We start from the raw sequence: 20,382 nt of genomic DNA, 5'->3' as shown, positions 1-20,382 counted from the left end.
GCCTGTGTTCTGATAGACCCTGGGATGCTTGTTTAGGATTAACAAGTATCTCCAAACCCTGGCTCTGTGCCAGGCAGAGCCCTTGCCCTCTAGAGGCACACAGATTAGAGGGAGTCAAGTGTCCCAACATCAGTGCCATGTCCTGTGCTGAGTGTGTGACTAGTGGGGTTCGTAGTGGCAGCACAGAGAAGGGACTGGGCAGAGTGACCTGGCAAGTCAGGAAGCAGCGGGAGTCTGGTGGATGAAGAGTGTGCTGGGTGTCTTTCTTTCCTCTTTCTATCCTCTTCCTGCTCGCCGTCCTGCAGGCTGACCTCTGTGGACTGGCTCATCTTCCTTCAGATTTCAGTTGGGTTTGGACAACTGGGAGCACAGCAGCTATCAGGCAGAGGGAGGGGAACGTGTTCGGGAATTTATTTTTCTCCCTGTAGGGTTTCCATGGGCTGGCCACATGCCTCTTCGGGAGGTCATGGCTCCTGCCGGGCAGCTCCCTCCGCCCAGCTCTGTTCCTGGGTGTTGGGAACGCATCTGGGGGGGGTGCTAATGCCAGCCCTGGGCGACTTGCCCTGCTGCACTGTCCTGACCGCCGTGCTCTCCCGCTGCACAGACCGCACCTGTGTCAATAGTTCCTGTATTGAACTCTCAGATTGCACAGTTTGAGTGTTTCTTCTCTTCCTGTGGGGACCCTTAACTGATATAAAGAGTGTCCCCACCTAAGTGAACTCTGCGTGCAAGGATCTGAGCTGCTTGGTGCTTTAAGGAGACAATCAAAATAGTGATTTGCTCTAGCAGGAGGCTAAGAGGGGAGGCAGAAAGCAGCTGGCGAGGTAACCATGCTAATAGCTTTGCTAATGTCTGTGCATCCCTCTGGGTGTTTGGGGCTTCCCAGGCATCTGCCCATCATCAGTAAGGAGATTCATTGTTATTCCATTTTGCAGGTGAAAGAGCTGGGCTTCGCGTTCTGCTGTAAAACCATTTCTCACTAAAGGACATCAACGTTAGTTTCTTTCTTCATAACTATATCTTAATAAGCTGAAGTAGTTTTTAAAATATAAATTAATGTTAGAGCAGAATTAACATGGCATGACTTTCCCTTATATCTACCAGTAAAATTAAACCCCATCCTGGGTAATGGACGGAAATCCTGGAAGAGTAAGTGCAGTCTTGAATGTGGCACCTTTCAGATGGGATGGCTGCCTCTGTTTCCCATGATGAACACCTGTTTTCTCAGAGGCCATGTAGAGAGCCCACCCCGCTACCCGATGTCTTGATCTGGCTTCCCAGGAACCAGCAACCTGGGTCATCCATTAGGGACACAGCTCAGAGCTCTCTGCAGAGGTGAAACGTCAGGCAGAATGATTCATGGTATTCCAAATCCAGCCTGGGTGCCCGCCACTTGCATCCCCAGAGGGAACCCCTGGCAACATGAAGATCTGCGTGTGTCTCTCTCTGCTCAGGCATCTCTGCCTGGGAGCTTGAGTGCTTTGGCCTAAAGATTCTTCATCTTCCTATTGTGGAAGAACCAGGAACTCCCTAACGGAGCTGAAAATAAGTCTCAGTTAGGAATCATATGCAGAACTGGTGAATTCTTTTCTGTAATGTTGGTGGACAGGTTAGCAGGAGAAGTGGAAGGGGAGAATGCTTAGAGTACACAGAACACCAGCACCATCTCTTAATGAAAGGAAAAGAAAGGTTTTGAGTCCTGTCCATGCAAGTAGAAAGCACTGACTCGGAATCTTGGGAGTTGCTCAGGCTAATTAATTACAACTGGCTACAGCTAGTGGGCCCAGACCTGCCCTCTGCCTTCAGAGGCATAGCTGGTCCTGCCTGGTTCTCTGAACCAAACGGTGTCGCATCTCATCATTTTAGTCATTTGGTCCTATTAATTCTTCAGAGTTGTAAATATCTGAAACCTATTATTACAGAGCAGGAATCATATCCCATGGGGTTTTCAAGTTGGATTAGTGAGGGAGAAACAGTAATTGGAATAGCAGGGATCTAAGAAAATCTTGCAAGACAAAAGTACACTCTTTATTTCTTCTTTGTGGCTCTTTTGCCTTCTATGCTCTGGAGCCCTCCACCATGGTTGTTTATTTGCCACTGTATGAATAAGCCGCAGCTGGTCGGCGCCACTACTGAAAAAGAGTTTGGTTGCTTCCAGTGTTACTCTTTTCCTCTCTCACAAGTAGTGCTGTACTAGACATCCATGAACCATGTCTCCTTGTGTACAAGTACCAGTCTCCCCGGGACAGGTACGGAGAGGGGGGCCTTGCTGGGTCACAGGGTGTGACTAGCTCTCCCGGGAACTCTCAAATTTCCCAGTAAAGTGAGGGTACTGATTTACAATCTGCCGTCGATTTTTGGATTTCTGATTTGCTACCAATATGTGGAATTATTTGATTTTCTTCTTTTTTGTGTGATAGGTGTAACATTATCTATTTTCTAATTACCCCATATTTTCATATTGGCCAGTTAACCTCCCTCTTCTGTGAATTGTTTAGGTCATTTGGGTGTTCCATCCTGATTTATAGGACTTTATTTAGGTTGGATACTGATTTTACGGGTGTTTTACATTGCAAATAGCTTATTGAAACCTATGGCTGACCTCCATTTTTTGGTGGTTTTGACAAAGTAGACATTTTTACCAATTTTAATGTGATTAAATTTGTCAATCTTTTCCTTACATTTTGACCCAACCTGTGGCATACCCTGCTCCTCCTCCTTTTTTTCTCCTCAAAATCTTACTCCTGTGTACGCTACTGCATATGAAACACTGGAGCAAGAAATGGCTGTTTGCTTTTCAAAAACTGGTAATGCCGTGACACTTCAGTGCTCGCCTCTGCCTAACATTTTACCCATAGAGCCGTGATGCGGCATGATGCAAACACTGGTTTTCTCTCCGGGCTGTGCTTCTTCTTCAGAACGAGTGTCCATTTGTAGTTGCTGTATTTTATTTAATGTCCAATGCCCAGATGTCCTGTTTTATGACACGGGATCAATACGATTTCTATATCAGCATCCAGGAAAAGATGTTAATTGAGTCCAGAAGAGAAAAACTAAGGACCAGGTTTAAGAATAAGAAGCAGCTTTGTTTAGTGAGATGTTATCTCCTGGGTTAGCGCTCTCACGTCAGTTCTTACTACCTTTTGCCTGTAGGAGTAAATGGTTTGGTTCTAATTTTCTAAGCATGTTATATGGGCTTTTTAAAAGCTTCAGTACAGTGTCTACATAACCAAAACCTCAAAGCAAAGCAAAGGACAAGAAGACAATGTACATTTTGTTTTTCTGGGAGCAATGTCATTAGCAGCTGACAGCCCCTTTCTCTTGCAGCTTAGCTGGAACACATAGGGCTTCAAATTTGCCAGCCCTACCTCCTCACCGGTTTTTCTTTTATTAAAATAATGACAACCAGGAACAGTTTACATCAAAGTACTCAGGCATCAAGATTGCAAACACAAACACTTGTTAATTCCCAGGCATAGGGTTACAGATTATTTACTAGTTTAAGAGAGTGAACCTGTGATTGTTTTAATTTTGTGTATTTTTCTCTTAGCTCTTTGGTCATTTCCCAAAGCCACAATTTTTCTTTTATGTGAAGTCAAGATTCTCAGAAATATGCCTGCCTTATATTTCCTAAGAAAATTAATATCTAACCGGGAAGGCTCCTATTTCCCCCCATAGCACCTACCTAAAGTAAAACTACAGAAGCCTCCAGATAAGGCAGCAACGGCCCCTGGGTCTGGGGGTTCACCTTTTCACCTTTGTTTGTTGTACAATTGGCCAAAATCTAGAAGTTTAGAGGGAACATGAAACATGCAGTTACCTCTAGCTTTACTTGGTAAGCATTCCTTAGATGGTATGTTCTTGCTCCTTTGTGTTAAATACCAAAACTGGCAGCACTGTTGGAAACTCTAGGAGTTTCACAGTTGTTAGAGCACTTTCTTTTTGTTACATATGATCTTGTTTGAGCCTTACGACCTCCCTGCTAAGGCAGGCAAGGAAGGAGTTATTTCAAATGTGAGTTTCGAGGTTTAGACCAGGCTGAGATACTATAGGCCCTGTGAAGAAGCGGCCCTCTGCTAAAGTTTACATACGAGGCCAAAAAACTTCCGCGGTCATCTTGTGATGACAGCCTTGTGTTTTATGTTTATTCTACCTGAAAGTGTGAGTTGCTCCACCCCAAAGATGAGTTTTCTTGTAGACTTTAAGATTGCTGTTAGAAAATGAGGCCCGACTGAGCTTTGCCTAAAGCCTATTTGTGAGTTGAGTAGGCTGCCTTAGAAATGCTTCTAAAACACAAACTCACGCAAGCCTTTTGCCTCCGAGCCGCTCCAGCTGGCAGTGCCAGACAGCAGAGAAGGGATCTGGGAGTGAACTTACAGACAGAAACATCCTGGAGGATGAATGTGAGGCTAGTTTTGCTAACTGTCTGCTAGACACTAACCAGCATATCCAGAATGCTTCAAACTCCATTTTTAGTAGGTTATGTCTTGAAATTATATAAACGTGACTAATTCAAATATATACTTAGTCTTAAACACCACGGAGGGCTTTTTTCTTTTATATAAGTGTTCAATTGAAGTATAATGTACATAAAGAAAAGATACAGCTTGTACATTGCTCAAAGACTTTTCACAAAGTGAGCAGACCCACGTAACTACCATCTAGAGCACAGGTGGCCAACACAAGGCCCGCGGTCCGAATCCGGCCCTCCACCTTGTTTTATCCGGCCGGCGCCTTGTTTCTACCCGGTGGCAGCGCCAAGCTCTCGCTCAACTGTTAAGGAGTAGTTACATTTACATAGACCTGAAATTACATCCGGCCCTTCGAAGGCAACCGCGAGGCTGATGTGGCCCCGGTGAGAATGAGTCTGACACCCTGAGCTAGATCAAGAAGCAGAGCAGCACACCTGAGGCTCCCGAGGTCACCATTACAACCACTCCCCCCTCCTGCCCTCCCTCCCAAAGACAGCCGCTGGCCTGACCCCTGTCACCAATGATTAGCTGTTTTTTTAATCTTCATTGAGGTATAATTGACAAATAAAATTATAATATATTTAAAGTGTATGACATGATGACTTGATACTTGAATATGTTGTGAAATGATCACCACGATCAAGTTAACTGACACACTCAGCACCTCACATAGTTACTCTTTTTCGTTTGGGGTGAGAATGCTACTCGCAGCAAATTTCAAGTGTATAATGCACACCATTAACCAGAGCCACCATGCTGGACATTAGATCCTCCGACCTTCTTCATCGTGTTAGTGGAAGGGTTTGTTCCCTGTGACAAACATCTTCCCGTTTCCCCCACACCCCAGCCCCTGGCAACCAACCACTCTTCTACTCTCTGTTTCTATGAGTTGGACTTTATTACTTTTTTAAGACCCCACATATAAGTGATGCCATATGGTATTTGTCTTTCTCTGCCTGTCTTATTTCACTTAGCAGAATGCCTTCCAGGCTCATCCATGTTCTCACAAATGGCAGAATTTCCTTTTTTATGGCCGAATAATATTCCATTGTATATACATAGTACCCCATCTTCTGTATTCATCTATCCTGGATTCCAAGAGCAGCTGGGTATTAATGCCTTCTATACTTGATATAAGCAGTTGTTGTTTATTTGCAAGCTTAAAAAAAACCCCTTTATTTCTCAAACCTTTGATTCTCATTTGGTTACTACATAATTCTTTAACCTCCTATTTTCAAGAAATGTGTTTCATCTTGATAGCACCACTACCTAGAGAAACTCTCTTGCTTAAAATGACTACTTTAAGTAAGACATGCAGAAATGACTTAGTTGTATATTTAGGATGCTACAAGGAAGAAGACTGAAAAATAGATATTTTCTTTTGCTATGCAATAGCACACCTTAAATAATAGATATTAGTCAGCTGAAATCATGCAGAATTTATGGAGGGCAAGTCTGAGAGGTGCTATATTATCCTAGATGGGAATTGGCTATAATGGTATAAAAGAGGTAGTCCCTTCCTCAAAGAACTTCCAACTCATTGGTGGCGGCGGCGGTGTCTGTGTGTTGAAGCAAAGCGTGAAGGAGAAAGCAGCATATACACAGACAATGTGCAGATAAAGACCCATACCAAGTTAGAGGAAGCACAGTGACAGGAAGGGTTACTGTGTGTTTTTATTTTTTTGCTAAATCACAATTTTTAATATCAATGAAAGCATTTGTTGCTGTCCATTGGTGGTCCCTGACCTTCTGGGGAAGAGGACGTGGCCAAGAACCTCTTCTGGGGAAAACTATGTCCCACAGAGACACTAGCTATGTGGCAGGTACCGTGCTGAGGGCTATGCAGGTGTCCTCTCAGAGACAGTCCTTCATGGGCTTTCCCAGGCTTCCAGTGGGAAGTCCTCTTGCTGTCTAGCCTAAATGCCTCAGACTGCCTTGGCTGACCAGGAAGGATTACTTTGGATTGATTGCAGCGATAGGACAAGGGTTGTCTTAGTTAAGATAATGGAGCTTCTGCTACAAAACTAATCCCAAAATTCATAAGGGATCAAATACAGCAAAAGTTAAAAATTCAAGTCATCAAAAGTTTAAAATGGGTGTTTTTTTATTAGTAATTCATTCTGCTTGAAATACTAATTTAGAGATTCAGATTCTTCTATCTTGCGGGTCCACCGCCTTGAACGTGTGTAGCTTGCTGGGCTCGTCCACATGAAACTGGCAGAAGGAGAAAGAACAAGGAGGATAGAAAGTTTTAATAGCCAGATCGGAAAGGGCGTATGTCACTTTCACTTGGGTTCCATTGGCTAGAACTCCACCATGTGGCCACAGCTCACTGTGAGGGAGGTCGGGGAGTGTAGTCCAGGTGGGCATCTAGGAAAAGAGAATTTGTCGACCACTTAGCAGCCTTAGGATCAGTGGCTTCATGAAGGTGGGTCATTGAAGATTGGGCTGGAGGCAACGTGACGTCTTTTGGGAGAGACTGGAAAGGAGGATTAATCCAGGTAAAGTGAAAAGCATGAAGAAGGACTCAGACCTGAATTTTAAAAAAATGCAAGAGCATATTTGAAACATAAGAGATGGTCCAGTTTTCAGGAGCATGTAGGGCACATCATGGGAGAAACTGTTAGAAAAATAGGTTCAGGCTATTTCCAACCTGAAGCCACATGAAGTTTTGAAGTTTTAAAACCCATACTGAGGAGGGTTTTTTTTTTTTCCCCCCTACTGGGGTTCACTCCCACTTGCAGGAGAATCATGGCCCAAATTCATTTTCTTTCTTTTCTCTCATCCTCCGGTCTTTCCTAGAGAGTGAGTTCTTGCATTTGTCTCCACTACTGGGGGGCAGCAGTCGGGGAGAGGGGTGCAGACCCTCAGTATGAGCAGCTTTATTTTGAGATTTTGTACCACCAGGTTTCAGAGACTCCCTAGCAGCCTCCTGCCAAAAACCAGTTTAGAGAACAGTATCTGCTGAATGCTGCTTGGGATGGATCCCGAGTTCATTAGAAGCAGGAGGGAGAGGAAATTCCTTTCAGACTCTAGGACGCAATCAACTTATGCTCAAGATCCTGAAGTTTAATTACCCACATTGTTTTCTTAGGTTGCATAGCTCCAACTGTGGCTCATAGTTATAAACGTATCCGGTCCTTTAAAATCCACCCTCATCCTTCAAGCCTGATGGCCTCCTGACAGTGATTAATTGGGAAGGGTGGGAACTGGGGAAATCCTTTCTCCTCCCTTCAGATCTGCCAACTTGGCTTTGAATCTACATGAATGTTACGGCCAGAGAATATCCATTTCCTTACCCTCCGTACTTGCCTCTGCTCATGTTCTATTTGGTAATCATATGCATTCATATTTGCTAAATTAATTTTGACCCAGGCTTTACTATGTGCTGCCGCAGGAAAGCTTCTGTGTGAATTACTCCTCTTTCCTTGAACTTCTCACCGTGAAATTAATGGTTCTGAAAATTTACCTTTGCTCTACAGTTTGGGGAGGATTTGTTTCATTGTTCCTGCCAGGATATAAGCATAATTGTCTATCTTTCTTAGACCACTGAAATAAAGAGAAAATAGACCCTTTAATGTAACACCCGAACATTTGAAAGGTGCTTTTTTTTTCAAAGCAAACTTAAAAGAGACTTAACCAATATTTTTTCAAGATCCTGAGCTCATTAATTATATATAAATTTTATGGAGGGAGGGGTTTACTTACCTGAATCTAGAGTTTCTAAATATTTTTTTCCTCTAGCTGGCCACAGACCACACTTAAAGAAATTGTCACATTGTGTTCTCTGTCCTATGTGCATCTTTCTTCTTTTTCTTTTTTAAAATTTTTAATTGAATTGAGAGAAACATCAATTTGTTGTTCCACTAATTTTATGCATTCATTGGTTGATTCTTGTATGTACCCTGACCAGGGATCGAACCATCGCCTTGGCATATCAGGACAATGCTCTAACCAACTGAGCTGCCCAGCCAGGGGCTCTTCCTCTTTTTGGTTCCTCTCCATGGCCATCTTCTACACTTACGGCCTTCAAAGAGCTAAGCCTTGCTCGTGGCAGGCGTTTGGTGTCTTTTTCCTTTGGGTGCTTGCAAGCGAGAAAGGTAAAACTCTTCAGGATGATGTCTGTGGTACCAGTTCATTCCCCAGCATGCTCAGAGATCTGTGTACCTCTTGACACATTAAAACATTTGGGGAGACAGCATAGTGTAGGGAAATAGAGCCGTGAGAAGAGACTAAGCAGACTTGGGTCCAAGTTCTAGCTTTCCCTTTTACCTCTGTAAGACCTGAATAAACCACTTGACTTCTTTGATCTTTGAGCCTGAATTTTGATAGCATTGATCAGTTTTAGTTATTTTTGAATTGTATCTAAATGAAACAGTGCAGTATATGTTTGTTTGTTATAGGTTTCTTTTACCCAATGTTTGTGAGATTCCTTTAAGTTGTTGTACGTGGCAATAGTTCTCTCAGTATTGCAAATTATTTGTCCATTCTACTTTGATGGACATTTGGGTTGTTTCAGTTATTATAAATTTTGATTCTATGATAATTTTTTATAAAATCTTTTACACATTCTGTTGAGTAAAGTCATACAGTGTGTTCTCCCAGAAGCAGCTTTGAGAGAGATTTGCTTAGAGGAAGTTTTTTTCTTCCTGCCACCAACATCAGAGAGTTGCCTTCAAGATCAACACCTACCGGGGAGCGAGAAAGGAGGATTGGACAGAGAGGGAAGCTGGGCTTCGATGCAGACACACAAAGGTACACAAAGGTCTCAGCCAACCTGTGGGGAGCTCTGGAACTGAAATGGCCCCACAGAGTTGTGCCAGCTACAGGCAAGAAGGCTGGAATTTATGTATCCCTCACTCACCAGTCATTGGACGTAGACCGACCAGGGAAGTGAGCACGGCTTTGAGTGAGGCAGCTCTTTTTCCCAGACAGCGGGGGCCACGTTTGTGAGCTGCCATCCAGCCACATTCCTAGCAGCTGGTAGAATGAGTGTTCTCGTCCTGGAATTCCTAAAAGGTGTGTGTGTGTGTTTAGGGTGAAGCTGAGCAGTGCGCCACAGTATCCGTTACATGTCAGTAGTAATTTCTAGGAGTAAAGTTGCTGGTTTGTAGAATATGTGTACATTCATCTTTAGTGGATACTGTCAAACAATATTTCAAAGGGTCTGTACCCAAATACCACCTTAATTTAGATTCTCTGAGATCCCCAAATGGGATCTTACCACAAAGGTAAAGGAACATTTATAGAAGGGAAACATAAATGTGAGAATCTTCTATATATTAATATATTCTACATTATGGGGAAAGCAAACTGGAGAACCATTGGAGTAGGCTATTTATCATTCTCTGCCATATGGTTTGACATCCTAAAAACTGTCAGTATTGTTCTGGATGTTTTGAAATGTAATTATGTGATTAACACATCCCAAAGACTTCTTTTTGTGCTCAGAAAAGAAAGGGGATATGTGAATTGACTATTGCCTCGGATTTCATTTTTCAGAGTGGCCAAATCAATGAAGGTCCCTGTATATGAGACCCCAGCTGGATGGAGATTCTTCTCAAATCTGATGGACTCGGGACGGTGCTCTCTGTGTGGAGAGGAGAGCTTTGGCACTGGTAGGCCTTGTTGCATTGATGTTACTGGAAGGGGTGGCTGTAGCACTCTGTGACCCTGGTGTGGAGACCTGTAAGCCCACTGTGAATCAAAGGCTGGAGGAACAGTTAGAGGCAAATAAATAAATAGGAAAGAAATACACTTGGTGGAATATATGCTATGATACACTTACCTCAAATGCCCATTTCTTCTTCTTCTTCTTCTTTTTTTAACTTCTATTTATTTAAAAAATTTGCTGTTATGGGCATTTTTTTAAAAAGCATGAATAGGGAGAATATCATATTGAATTTCCATGTGCTCATAAGTTAATTTCAATCATCATCAGCTCATGGTCAGTCTTGCTTTATCTCTACCTGCATCCACCTAGGGAGCCCTCCTTCCTGATTATTGGTAGCAATCCCTAAGGAATCTTTAAGTAGAATGGCTATTGAGGAAAAAAAAAGTATATAACCACATTATCATGCCTAAAATGTTAAGAAAGAAATAATTTCTTCTTTTAGTATTTTAAATGTGTCACTTTATTGTCTTATGACTTGCTTAGTGTCCAAAAAGTGGACTCTAATTCTTACTTCTCTCTTTTGAAATTCTCCCAACTCCCACCTCTGGTTGCCTTCAATACTTTCTTTTTATCTTTTGTTTTCAGCAGTTAAATTATACTATGTCTAGGCATGTGTACTTTTTTAAACTGTGCTTGGGGATATCTTGGATTCTTGTTTACTATCTTGCATTAATTTTAGAAAATTCTCAGCCATTATCTTTTCATGTATATTTTCCCCCATTCTCTTTCTCTTCTTCTGGGACTCTAATTACACATTTTTTAGATGAATTATGGCCATATGTTGTTTCCGAGCTCTTTTATCCACCATTTGGTTTTGTTTACTTTTTTCCCATTTGTGTTTGAATTTGGGTAATCTCTATTGACATGTCTTTAAGTCATTGATTTTTTTCTTCGCTGTGGCCAATTTACTGATGAACTTAACTGAAGGAATTCTTTACCTCCGTTATTGTGTTTTTATTAATAGCATTTCTCTTTGACTTTTAAAAAATAATGTTTCATCTTTTCAAAGAAGTTCTTTTTGTATATGTTGTTTATACAAAAGAAACTCAAAAAATCCTTGTAATTTATTTATAAAAATTGTGTATTCTTACATTTTTAAACTTCAGTCACCTTCAAAGTACTCTCCATTTGATGTGATACACCTACGAGACATTTTTTCCACTGCTCAAAACAGTTTTTGAATTTGTTGATTTTGTTGCCTTTTAGTGTTTCTGCTGTTTTTTCACTTCTTCCAAATTGGCAAAACAGTTCCCTTTGAGGCCTTTTTTTCATCCATGAAAACAAAAAAAAAAGTTATTCAGGGTGAGATCAGGTATATAGGGAGGGTGGGGCATGGGGATCATGGCATTTTTGGTCAAAAACTGCTGAACACTCAGCACAGTGTGGGCGGGTGCATTTGTAAAGTCATCTATCGTGAAATGGGCAAATGTGTTGAAAAAGTCTTCAACCAAACATTCAAAGAAGAAGTAACATCTATCCTTCTCAAACTATTCCAAAAAAATTCAAGAAGACTTCCAGACTCTTTTTACGAGGCCAGTATTATGCTAATCCCCAAACCAGGTAAAGACACAAGAAAGAGAATTGCAAGCCAATATCTCTGATGAACATAGATACTAAAATCCTCAACAAAATACTGGTAAGCCAGATCCAGCAATACATTAAAAAGGTTATACACTATGAGCAAGTAGGATTTATTCTAGGGATGCAAGCATGATACAATATTCATAAATCAATAAATGCGATACATCACATAAACAAAATGAAAGACAGAAACCACATGATCATATTGATAGAAGCAGGAGAAGCCTTTGATAAAATCCAGCACCCATTTATGTTATAAACACTTAGCAAAGTGGGAATAAAGGTAGCATACCTCAACCAACGAAATATCTACTGCAAACATAATACTCAATAGGCAAAAACTAAGAGCATTTTCCTTTTCCTAAGATCAGGAGCAAGACAAGGGTGTCTGCTTTCATGACTTTTATTCAATATAGTACTAGAGGTCCTAGCCACAGCAATCAGACAAGAAGAAGAAATAAAAGGTATCAAAATTGGAAAGGAGGAAGTAAAACTGTCATTATTTTCAGATAACGTGATAGCATGCATAGAGAACCCTATAGACTCCACCAAAACCTACTCAAACTAATAAATGAATTCAGCAAAGTAGCAGAATACAAAGTCAATATTCAGACATCAATGGCATTTTAGAACATCAACAATAAACAAACAGGAAGAGAAACTAAGAAAAAATCCCATTTACTATAGCAAATACAACAACAAAAAATAAAGTACCTAGGAATAAATTTAATCCAGGAGGTAAAAGACCTGTACTTGGAAAACAACAGAACACTGAAGAAAGAAATTGAGGAAGATACAAATAAATGGCAGCATATACCCTATTCATGGCTTGGAAGAATTAACATCATTAAACTGCCCAAAGCAATCTACAGATTCAGTGCAATTCCTATTAAAATACCAATGGCATATTTCATACATCTGGAACAAATACCTATATAAAAAATTTTATATAGAGCCAAAAAGTCCCTAAATAACCACAACAATCTTGAGAAAGAAGGAAAAAGTTGGAGGGACCACAATACTTGATATCAAACTATACTACAAGGACATTGTAATCAAAACAGTCTAGTACTGGCATGAGAGCAGACATATAGATCAATGGAACAGAATACAGAGCCCAGAAATAAACCCATGTCTCTATGGCCAGTTAATAGTTGACAAAGGGGGCACAAGCATACAATATAGTAAAAATAGTCTTTTCAATAAATGGTGTTGGGAGAACTAGACTAGTACATGCAGAAAAATGAAACTAGACCACCAACCTAACCATACACCAGAATAAACTCAAAATGGATAAAAGACTTAAATATAAGTCATGATACCATAAAACTACTAGTAGAAAAAATAGGCAGAAAAATTTCAGATATTCTATGTAGCAATATTTTTGCCAATATATCTGCTAGGGCAAGGGAAATAAAGGAAAAAATAAACAAATGGGACTACATTCAGTTAAAAAGCTTCTACATGGCTAAAGAAAACATCAAAAAAACTCATACAACTCAAGGACAGGAAGACAAACAATCTAATTAAAAAATGGGCAAAGGACCTGAATAGACAATTCTCCAAAGAGGACACACAGAGGGCCCATAGACACATGAAAGTTAAAATCACTAGACATCAGAGAGATGTAAATTAAAACAATGAGATATCACCTCACACCTGTCAGAATGGCCATCATTAATAAATCAACAAACACCAAGTTCTGGTGAGGATGCAGAGAAAAGGGAACCCTAGTGCACTGTTGATGGGAATGCAGACTGGTGTAGCCACTTTGGAAAACAGTGTGGAATTTCCTCAAAATATTAAAAATGGAACTGACTTTGATTCCATTGCCAGGAATATACCCTAAGAATCCCAAAACATCAATTGAAAAGAACTTACGCACCCCAATATTCATAGCAGCACTATATACAATAGCCAAGTGTTAGAAACAGCCTAAGTGCCCATCAGTAAGTAGATGAATGGGTTAAAAAAATGCGATATATTTACACAATGGAATACTATGCAGTAGAAAGAAAGAAGAAGGAATTCCTACCCTTTGTGACAGCATGGATGGAACTGAAGACTATTATGCTAGCTGAAATAAGCCAGGTGGTGAAAAACAAATACCATATGATCTCAGTTATGAGAGGAATCTAACAAACAAAGTAAACTAATGAGCAAAACTGAACCAGAGACGTGGAAACATGGAGCAGATTGACAGCTGCTAGAGGAAAGGGGGGTAGGGAAGAATGATGGGCAGAAGGGGAAGGGATTAGTCAAAGAACATGTATGAATGACCTGTGGACATGGACAACAGTGTGGGGATTGACTGTGGAAGTGGGGGTAGGCTGGGCAGAGGAGGGCAAAGGGGGGAAAATTGGGACAACTGTAATAGAATAAACAAGAATAATAAAAATAAAAAGAGTCTTTAAGAAAAATCACTGAGGCCAACACAGCCCCTCACAACAATGCCAGCTGGTACTCTGATACAGGTGGGTTCCTAAAACACTCACCTACTGGGGGAAGTCGGTACTACAAGGGGCCTGTCCTCTAGAAGATAATTCCGGTTTTTTGGGTCCCCCCTCGTATATGTTTATATGTGTTGTTTATCTTTTTCATTAGATTATGTCAAATATTAAACATGGTTATTTTAACCTCCCTGTCTGACAGTTCTAATATCTGGTTTATCTTAGTTTCTGGTTCTCTCGATTACTTATCTCTTGATAAAGCAGTGGTTTACTCTTTCTTGTTTTCATTCAATTTTGCATTGAATGCTGGATGGTATGTCTATAAGAACATTAGACTCAAGCAAATAATATTTATACACAGAGTGGGCACAGCACGTCTTCCATCAGGCCCTTAGTGTACAAAGTTAAATTAATCTAGTAAGGAGTTGAGCTGGATTTGGATTTTATTGTTTCTATCACAATTTTTAGTGTACCACAGGCTTGAGATTCTTCCAGAATTGGAATATTTTTCACTATGTGTTGAAAGCAAGGATAGGGTGCTGGAGGAGATTTTTTTGGTGTTTTTGTTCTATCCTTAGCTTCCAGCAATTACTGCATATCTGTCATACAAAATAGACTTCTATCACCAGGGACTCCAGTGGCAGCTGACCTTTTCTAAGTATTAGTGTGGAATTCTGGGCCCAAGAAATTTTCCTACCCTCTCTCCAGGAGCAGAGGTTTTTAGATCAACCCTATTCCAGTAGTAGTGGGTCTTTGCCTGGGCCCTTGGGATGAGAAGGTTTGCCACTCATACATTTACGAGCTTAAGGCTTGGGTGTCCTCTGAAGGCAAGGGCTAGGGAACTGGAAGGGCTTCACGCTTGTCTCTCAGCAGCAGCCGGTCCTCTCCTACATGCCAGAAACTTTGTTTCCAAACTTTCTTGTGAGCAGCCAGTGACTACTTATTCACTTATATGGAAGCATCCTCTTTCTCCTGTGCTCTGCCAAAAGTGAGACTGTTTTGTGTCTTGTCTCTCCTTGGAGGGGCTCATCACTGTGTAATTCACTTAACTTTATTGCCTTGTGATTTGGGATCTCTAATGAGTTCAAGAAAAGTTATGGTTTTGTGAGTTTCCAGGCCTTTTATTGTTACTGGGAGTGACACTCTCTTGCAGATTTTTGTATCCTAAACAGAAGTGCAGAAGTGGAACTGTGAAAGTAACATCTTCATAATTTTTCCTAGTCTCCCCACTTCCCACGACATAATAGCCTTTTTTCCAATTAGGATCCCAAAAGTCTTACATTATCACTGGTTGATATTGCTTAAGTCTCTTTTTAAAAAAATTTTTATTAAATTTTTTAATTTATTGTTCAATTACAAGTGTCCCATTTTCCCCCATTGCGCCCCCCCCCGCCACCCTGCCCATCCCTCCCTCCAACATTCAGTCCTCTGCCTCCCCACCACTGGCTTTGTCCATGGGTCCTTTATACATGTTCTTCGACAACCTTCCCTTCTTTCCCCTATTATCCCCGTTCCCCCTCCTCTCTGGTCACTGTTAACCTGCATTTTCCTCCTCCACATTTTTTCCATCTAACTTATTCATTGAATAAACTGGGTCATATATCCTATAGAGCTTTTCTGCTTTTATTTTAATGTTAATATCCTCATTTCCTTTTCTAATTTGCCTAGTGCTTACATAAGGAGAAGCTATTGATTAATGTATGCCTTTTCTCTGGTTTTCAACCACCTTAGCACATCCCATTATTCATTTTAGCACTTTCTTTTCTACAAACTCTACCTTCTCTTAGGATTTTTTCCTTAAGAATACAATTATAGGAATACTACTACTAATTTTTTTGTTTTGTAATATTTATAAATATTTTCATATTTTTACTTTGATATTTTTCATATTTTTATTGTATTTTCATATTTTGTATTGTATTAGCTATAATCTTCAAAATAATATTAAATAATGTAATAGTTCATGATTTTAATCAAAATGGATTCAGTATTTTACTGTTTAGTCGGATGACTGCTTTTTGATATTGGTATAATCTTTATCATATATGCATAGATTTTTTTCTCTATTCTCATTTTACTTACAGTCTTATTAGAAATGGCTGTTGGATTTATCAGGCACCCTTTCAGAATCTAGTGATAATGTTAATATATTTTTCTCCTTTATTCTATGAATCTAACAAAATTCTGTGATTGATTTGCTGATATCAAACCAAATGTCATAATGACAACAACACTCTAGCTAATGTTCAGGTGCCTGAGAAATTTCCTCCTGGGGAGTTTTATCCTATTACCACAATCAGCCAGATCCCAGCAGCATTGCTGTTAATGGCAGAGGAGGGATGGCCTCGTCTTTGTTTCCTGGGAAGAAAAGCGACCACATCGAGGTCTCTCAAGTACCACTGCTTGAACTGGGAATGCGAGGATGGCAGCTCTGCTTAGCACAGAGTGTTACACCCTTTCTCTGCTGAGCCTAACAAAGTGAACAGCTTCCTTCCTCTTTGGTGTTCTTTGTGCTGAAACCAGTGACTGACTCAAAAAAAGTCCCAGATTATATATTGTATATATAATTCTGCCCCCAGGTTATTAAAACAACACAGATATAACAACTAGAAAGGAAACTGGTAAGTCCAGGTTATCCCTCCCCGTCTCTCTTCGCCTTTATCAGCATTTGTTGAATACTTACAATCTACCATGTAGTTTTAGTCTTTAACATGAAAGGATAAAACATTGCACATGTAAACCTTATTATACCTTCAGTAATAAATATTTGTGTACTTCAATTTCACAAGCATTTACTAAGTACTTACATTGTATAAAGCACTGAAATATATGATATATAGAATACAAAATCATTAAGATCATACCCTTAAAAAACTTGAGATCTTTAGAGTACATAATTAGAAAGATGCACAGATGACTACTATATATAGAAGAAACTTTAAAGTATCATGATAGGGGAATAGACAAAATAGTATGGGAAATGAGAAAAGGAGAAAATGTGTTGGGAATGGAGGTTCAAAGCCAATTCCATAGAAGGGATGGAGTTTGCCCAGTTCTTAAAGAATGGAAAGTATTTGTGCACAGAGAGATAAGAGGACAGGGACTTGCCAGATGGAGGGCACAACATCAAGAAGGGAACAGTGGTGGGAAAGCTGGGACATGTGTTGTGAGCAGCCAGTTGTTCAGTGTGTCTAGAGCAGTGTTTCCCAAATGTGCACATTAATCAAGACTCATTTGGGGTAATGAGATTAGTAGCATGTCATGAAGAGCTTTAAAAATTGAATAGGCTCATTTGATATAGCAACAAGAAAAATAAAGTACCTAGGAATAAACCTAACCAAGGAGGTAAAAGACCTGTACTCAGAAAACTACACAACATGGAAGAAGGAAATTAAGGAAGACACAAACAAATGGAAGCATGTACCATGCTCATGGATTGGAAGAATTAACATCATCAAAATGGCCATACTACCCAAAGCAATTTATAGATTCAATGCAATCCCTATTAAAGTACCCATGACATATTTCACATATATAGAACAAACATTTCAGAAATTTATATGGAACCATAAACGACCCCGAATAGCTGCAGCAATTTTGAGAAAGAAGAACAAAGCAGGAGGGATCACAATACCTGATATCAAACTATATTACAAGGGCACTGTAATCCAAACTACCTGGTACTGGCATAAAAATAGGCATATAGACCAGTGGAACAGAACAGAGAGCCCAGAAATAAACTCAAGTCTTTACGGTCAATTAATATTTGACAAAGGAGGCAGGAGCATAAAATGGAGCAAAAACAGACTCTTCAACAGATGGTGTTGGGAGATCTGGACAGCTACGTGCAAAAAAATGAAACTCGATCACCAACTTATGCCATACACAAAAATAAACTCAAGATGGATAAAAGACTTAAATATAAATTGTAACACTATAAAAGTCCTTGAGGAAAACATTGGCAGGAAAATCTCAGACATTCCACGCAGCAACATCCTCACAGACACATCCCCTAAAGCAAGGGACATAAAGGAAAGAATAAACAAATGGGACCTCATCAAAATAAAAAGCTTCTGCATGGCTAAAGAAAACAGCATTAAAATAAAAAGAGAACCAACAGTATGGGAAAACATATTTGCCAATGATACCTCAGACAAGGGCCTGATCTCCAAAATATATAAAGAACTCACACGACTCCACTCCAGGAAGACAAACAACCCAATTTAAAAATGGGCAAAGGACTTGAACAGACACTTCTCCAAGGAAGACATACAGAGGGCCCAGAGACATATGAAAAGATGCTCAGCATCACTAGCCATCAGAGAGATACAAATTAAAATCACAATGAGGTACCATCTCACACTGGTCAGAGTGGCCAACATAAAGAAATCAACAGACAAATGTTGGAGAGGATGCGGAGAAAAGGGAACCCTAGTGCACTGTTGGTGGGAATTCAGACTGGTGAGGCCACTGTGGAAACAGTATGGACTTTCCTCAGAAAACTAAAAATGGAACTGCCCTTTGACCCAGCAATTCCACTGCTGGGATTATACCCTAAGAGCCCTGAAGCACCAATCCAAAAGAACCTGTGCACCCCAATGTTCATAGCAGCACAATTTACAATAGCCAAGTACTGGAAGCAACCTAAGTGCCCATCAGCAAATGAGTGGATCCAAAAACTATGGTATATTTACACAATGGAATTCTACACAGCAGAGAGAAAGAAGGAGCTTATACCCTTTGCAACAGCATGGATGGAACTGGAGAGCATTATGCTCAGTGAAATAAGCCAGATGGTGATGGACAAATACCATATGATGTCACCTTTAACTGGAACACAATCAACAGAAGAAAAAAGCAAACAAAATATAACCAGAGACATTGAAGTTAAGAACAATTTAATAATAGCCAGAGGGGAGTGGGGAGGGGACAGTGAGGAGAGGGGATTACAGGAACTACTATAAAGGACACAAGGACAAAATCAAGGGGGAGGGTGGAGGTGGGGGAGGGAGGTGGGTTTGGCTGGGGTGGGGTGGAGGGATGGGGAGAAAATGCAGACAACTGTAATTGAATAACAATAAAAATTAAAAATAAATAAATAAATATAATGTTAAAAACAAAATTGAATAGGCCAGAAACTATCAGAATGCATGCAAAAGTAAATGTCATTTTGAGGACTATGTACATATAAATATGTACACAGGTATCTGTGTATATAGTAGGTCTCCTTGTAAAATGTGTTTATTTTTAGTCATAGCCAGAAATGTTGGCAAGCTTTTTTTGTAAAGTGGCAGATAGTAAATATTTTAGGTTTTGCAGACTAAGAGGCTACATACGGTCTCTTTCACATTTATGTGGCTCTGCCACTGTGGCACGAAAGCAGCCATAGACAAGACATCAACAAATGAGCATGCTGAGTTCTAATAAAAATTTACTTACACAAATAGGCCTAAGTCCAAATGTGTTCCATGGATTGAAGTATGCTCACCTCTGACATACAGGGTAGGGTGGAGAAGGGAGTGTCAACAAACAGGACTGGAAACATGAGTGAGGAGAAGCCAGTTTCTGAAGCCCTTTGCCTGCCCAGCTTAGAGGTGGGACTTGACACAAGCAGAGATAGGAAACCGTGGTGAGCACGGGAGGGAGCCCTGCTCGCGCTGTTCAGCAAGTTTTGCTTTCCGACAGTTTTGCTGATTGCAACACGTAGGCTGGACTCAAAGGGAAATTTAAAGTTTCTCATTGTTATGTTTATCATTTTCCTTGCAAGGAGCACAAGAGATTTTTCAATGTATAGAAAAGCACTAAAGATATTGCTTCCTCCCCTAGTCTTCAGGTTCAGGTGGTACTAACGTGACTTGACACATGAAACTCCTGAGCCCAAGAAGTGGTTAAGTGCTTTACCCAGGGCCCCAGCACCTGGAACAGACCTCCACTTGAATTAAATTACAGTTGAATTAAAAGACAGGTCTCCTCCCACACGGTACATGTTGCTTTCCACCGAGCTATCAGTCTTTCTGATGAAAGCAATGACTAATTCCATCTCTCTAGCACTCAACAGTAAATGGCTGTTAGAAGGCCTGAGAAACTGGACCACTCAGTCTTGGAAGGAGAAAGTGCCTTCATTGTGCTCTTATACCTGGCTTTATTAATGCCAGTTCTTGGAGAGGCATGGGCTGGTTGCATCAGAATTACCTGGAAAGGTTGC

At 40.4% G+C, this 20,382-nt stretch overlaps 1 protein-coding gene across 1 annotated transcript in view; it reads left to right on the top strand.

Moving 5' to 3' along the window:
* The window catches only part of PGM5 (phosphoglucomutase 5), a 165,968-nt gene that overhangs the window by 88,338 nt on the left and 57,248 nt on the right, over positions 1-20,382 (top strand). Inside the window, exon 7 of the mRNA XM_053923981.2 lies at positions 9,975-10,090. Coding sequence (XP_053779956.1) covers positions 9,975-10,090 — 116 coding nt within the window. The remainder of the gene's footprint in view (positions 1-9,974; positions 10,091-20,382) is intronic.

Source organism: Desmodus rotundus, chromosome 1, assembly GCF_022682495.2.
Source record: "Desmodus rotundus isolate HL8 chromosome 1, HLdesRot8A.1, whole genome shotgun sequence".
Lineage (NCBI taxonomy): Eukaryota > Metazoa > Chordata > Mammalia > Chiroptera > Phyllostomidae > Desmodus > Desmodus rotundus.
This window is presented reverse-complemented; position numbering and strand designations above follow the sequence as displayed.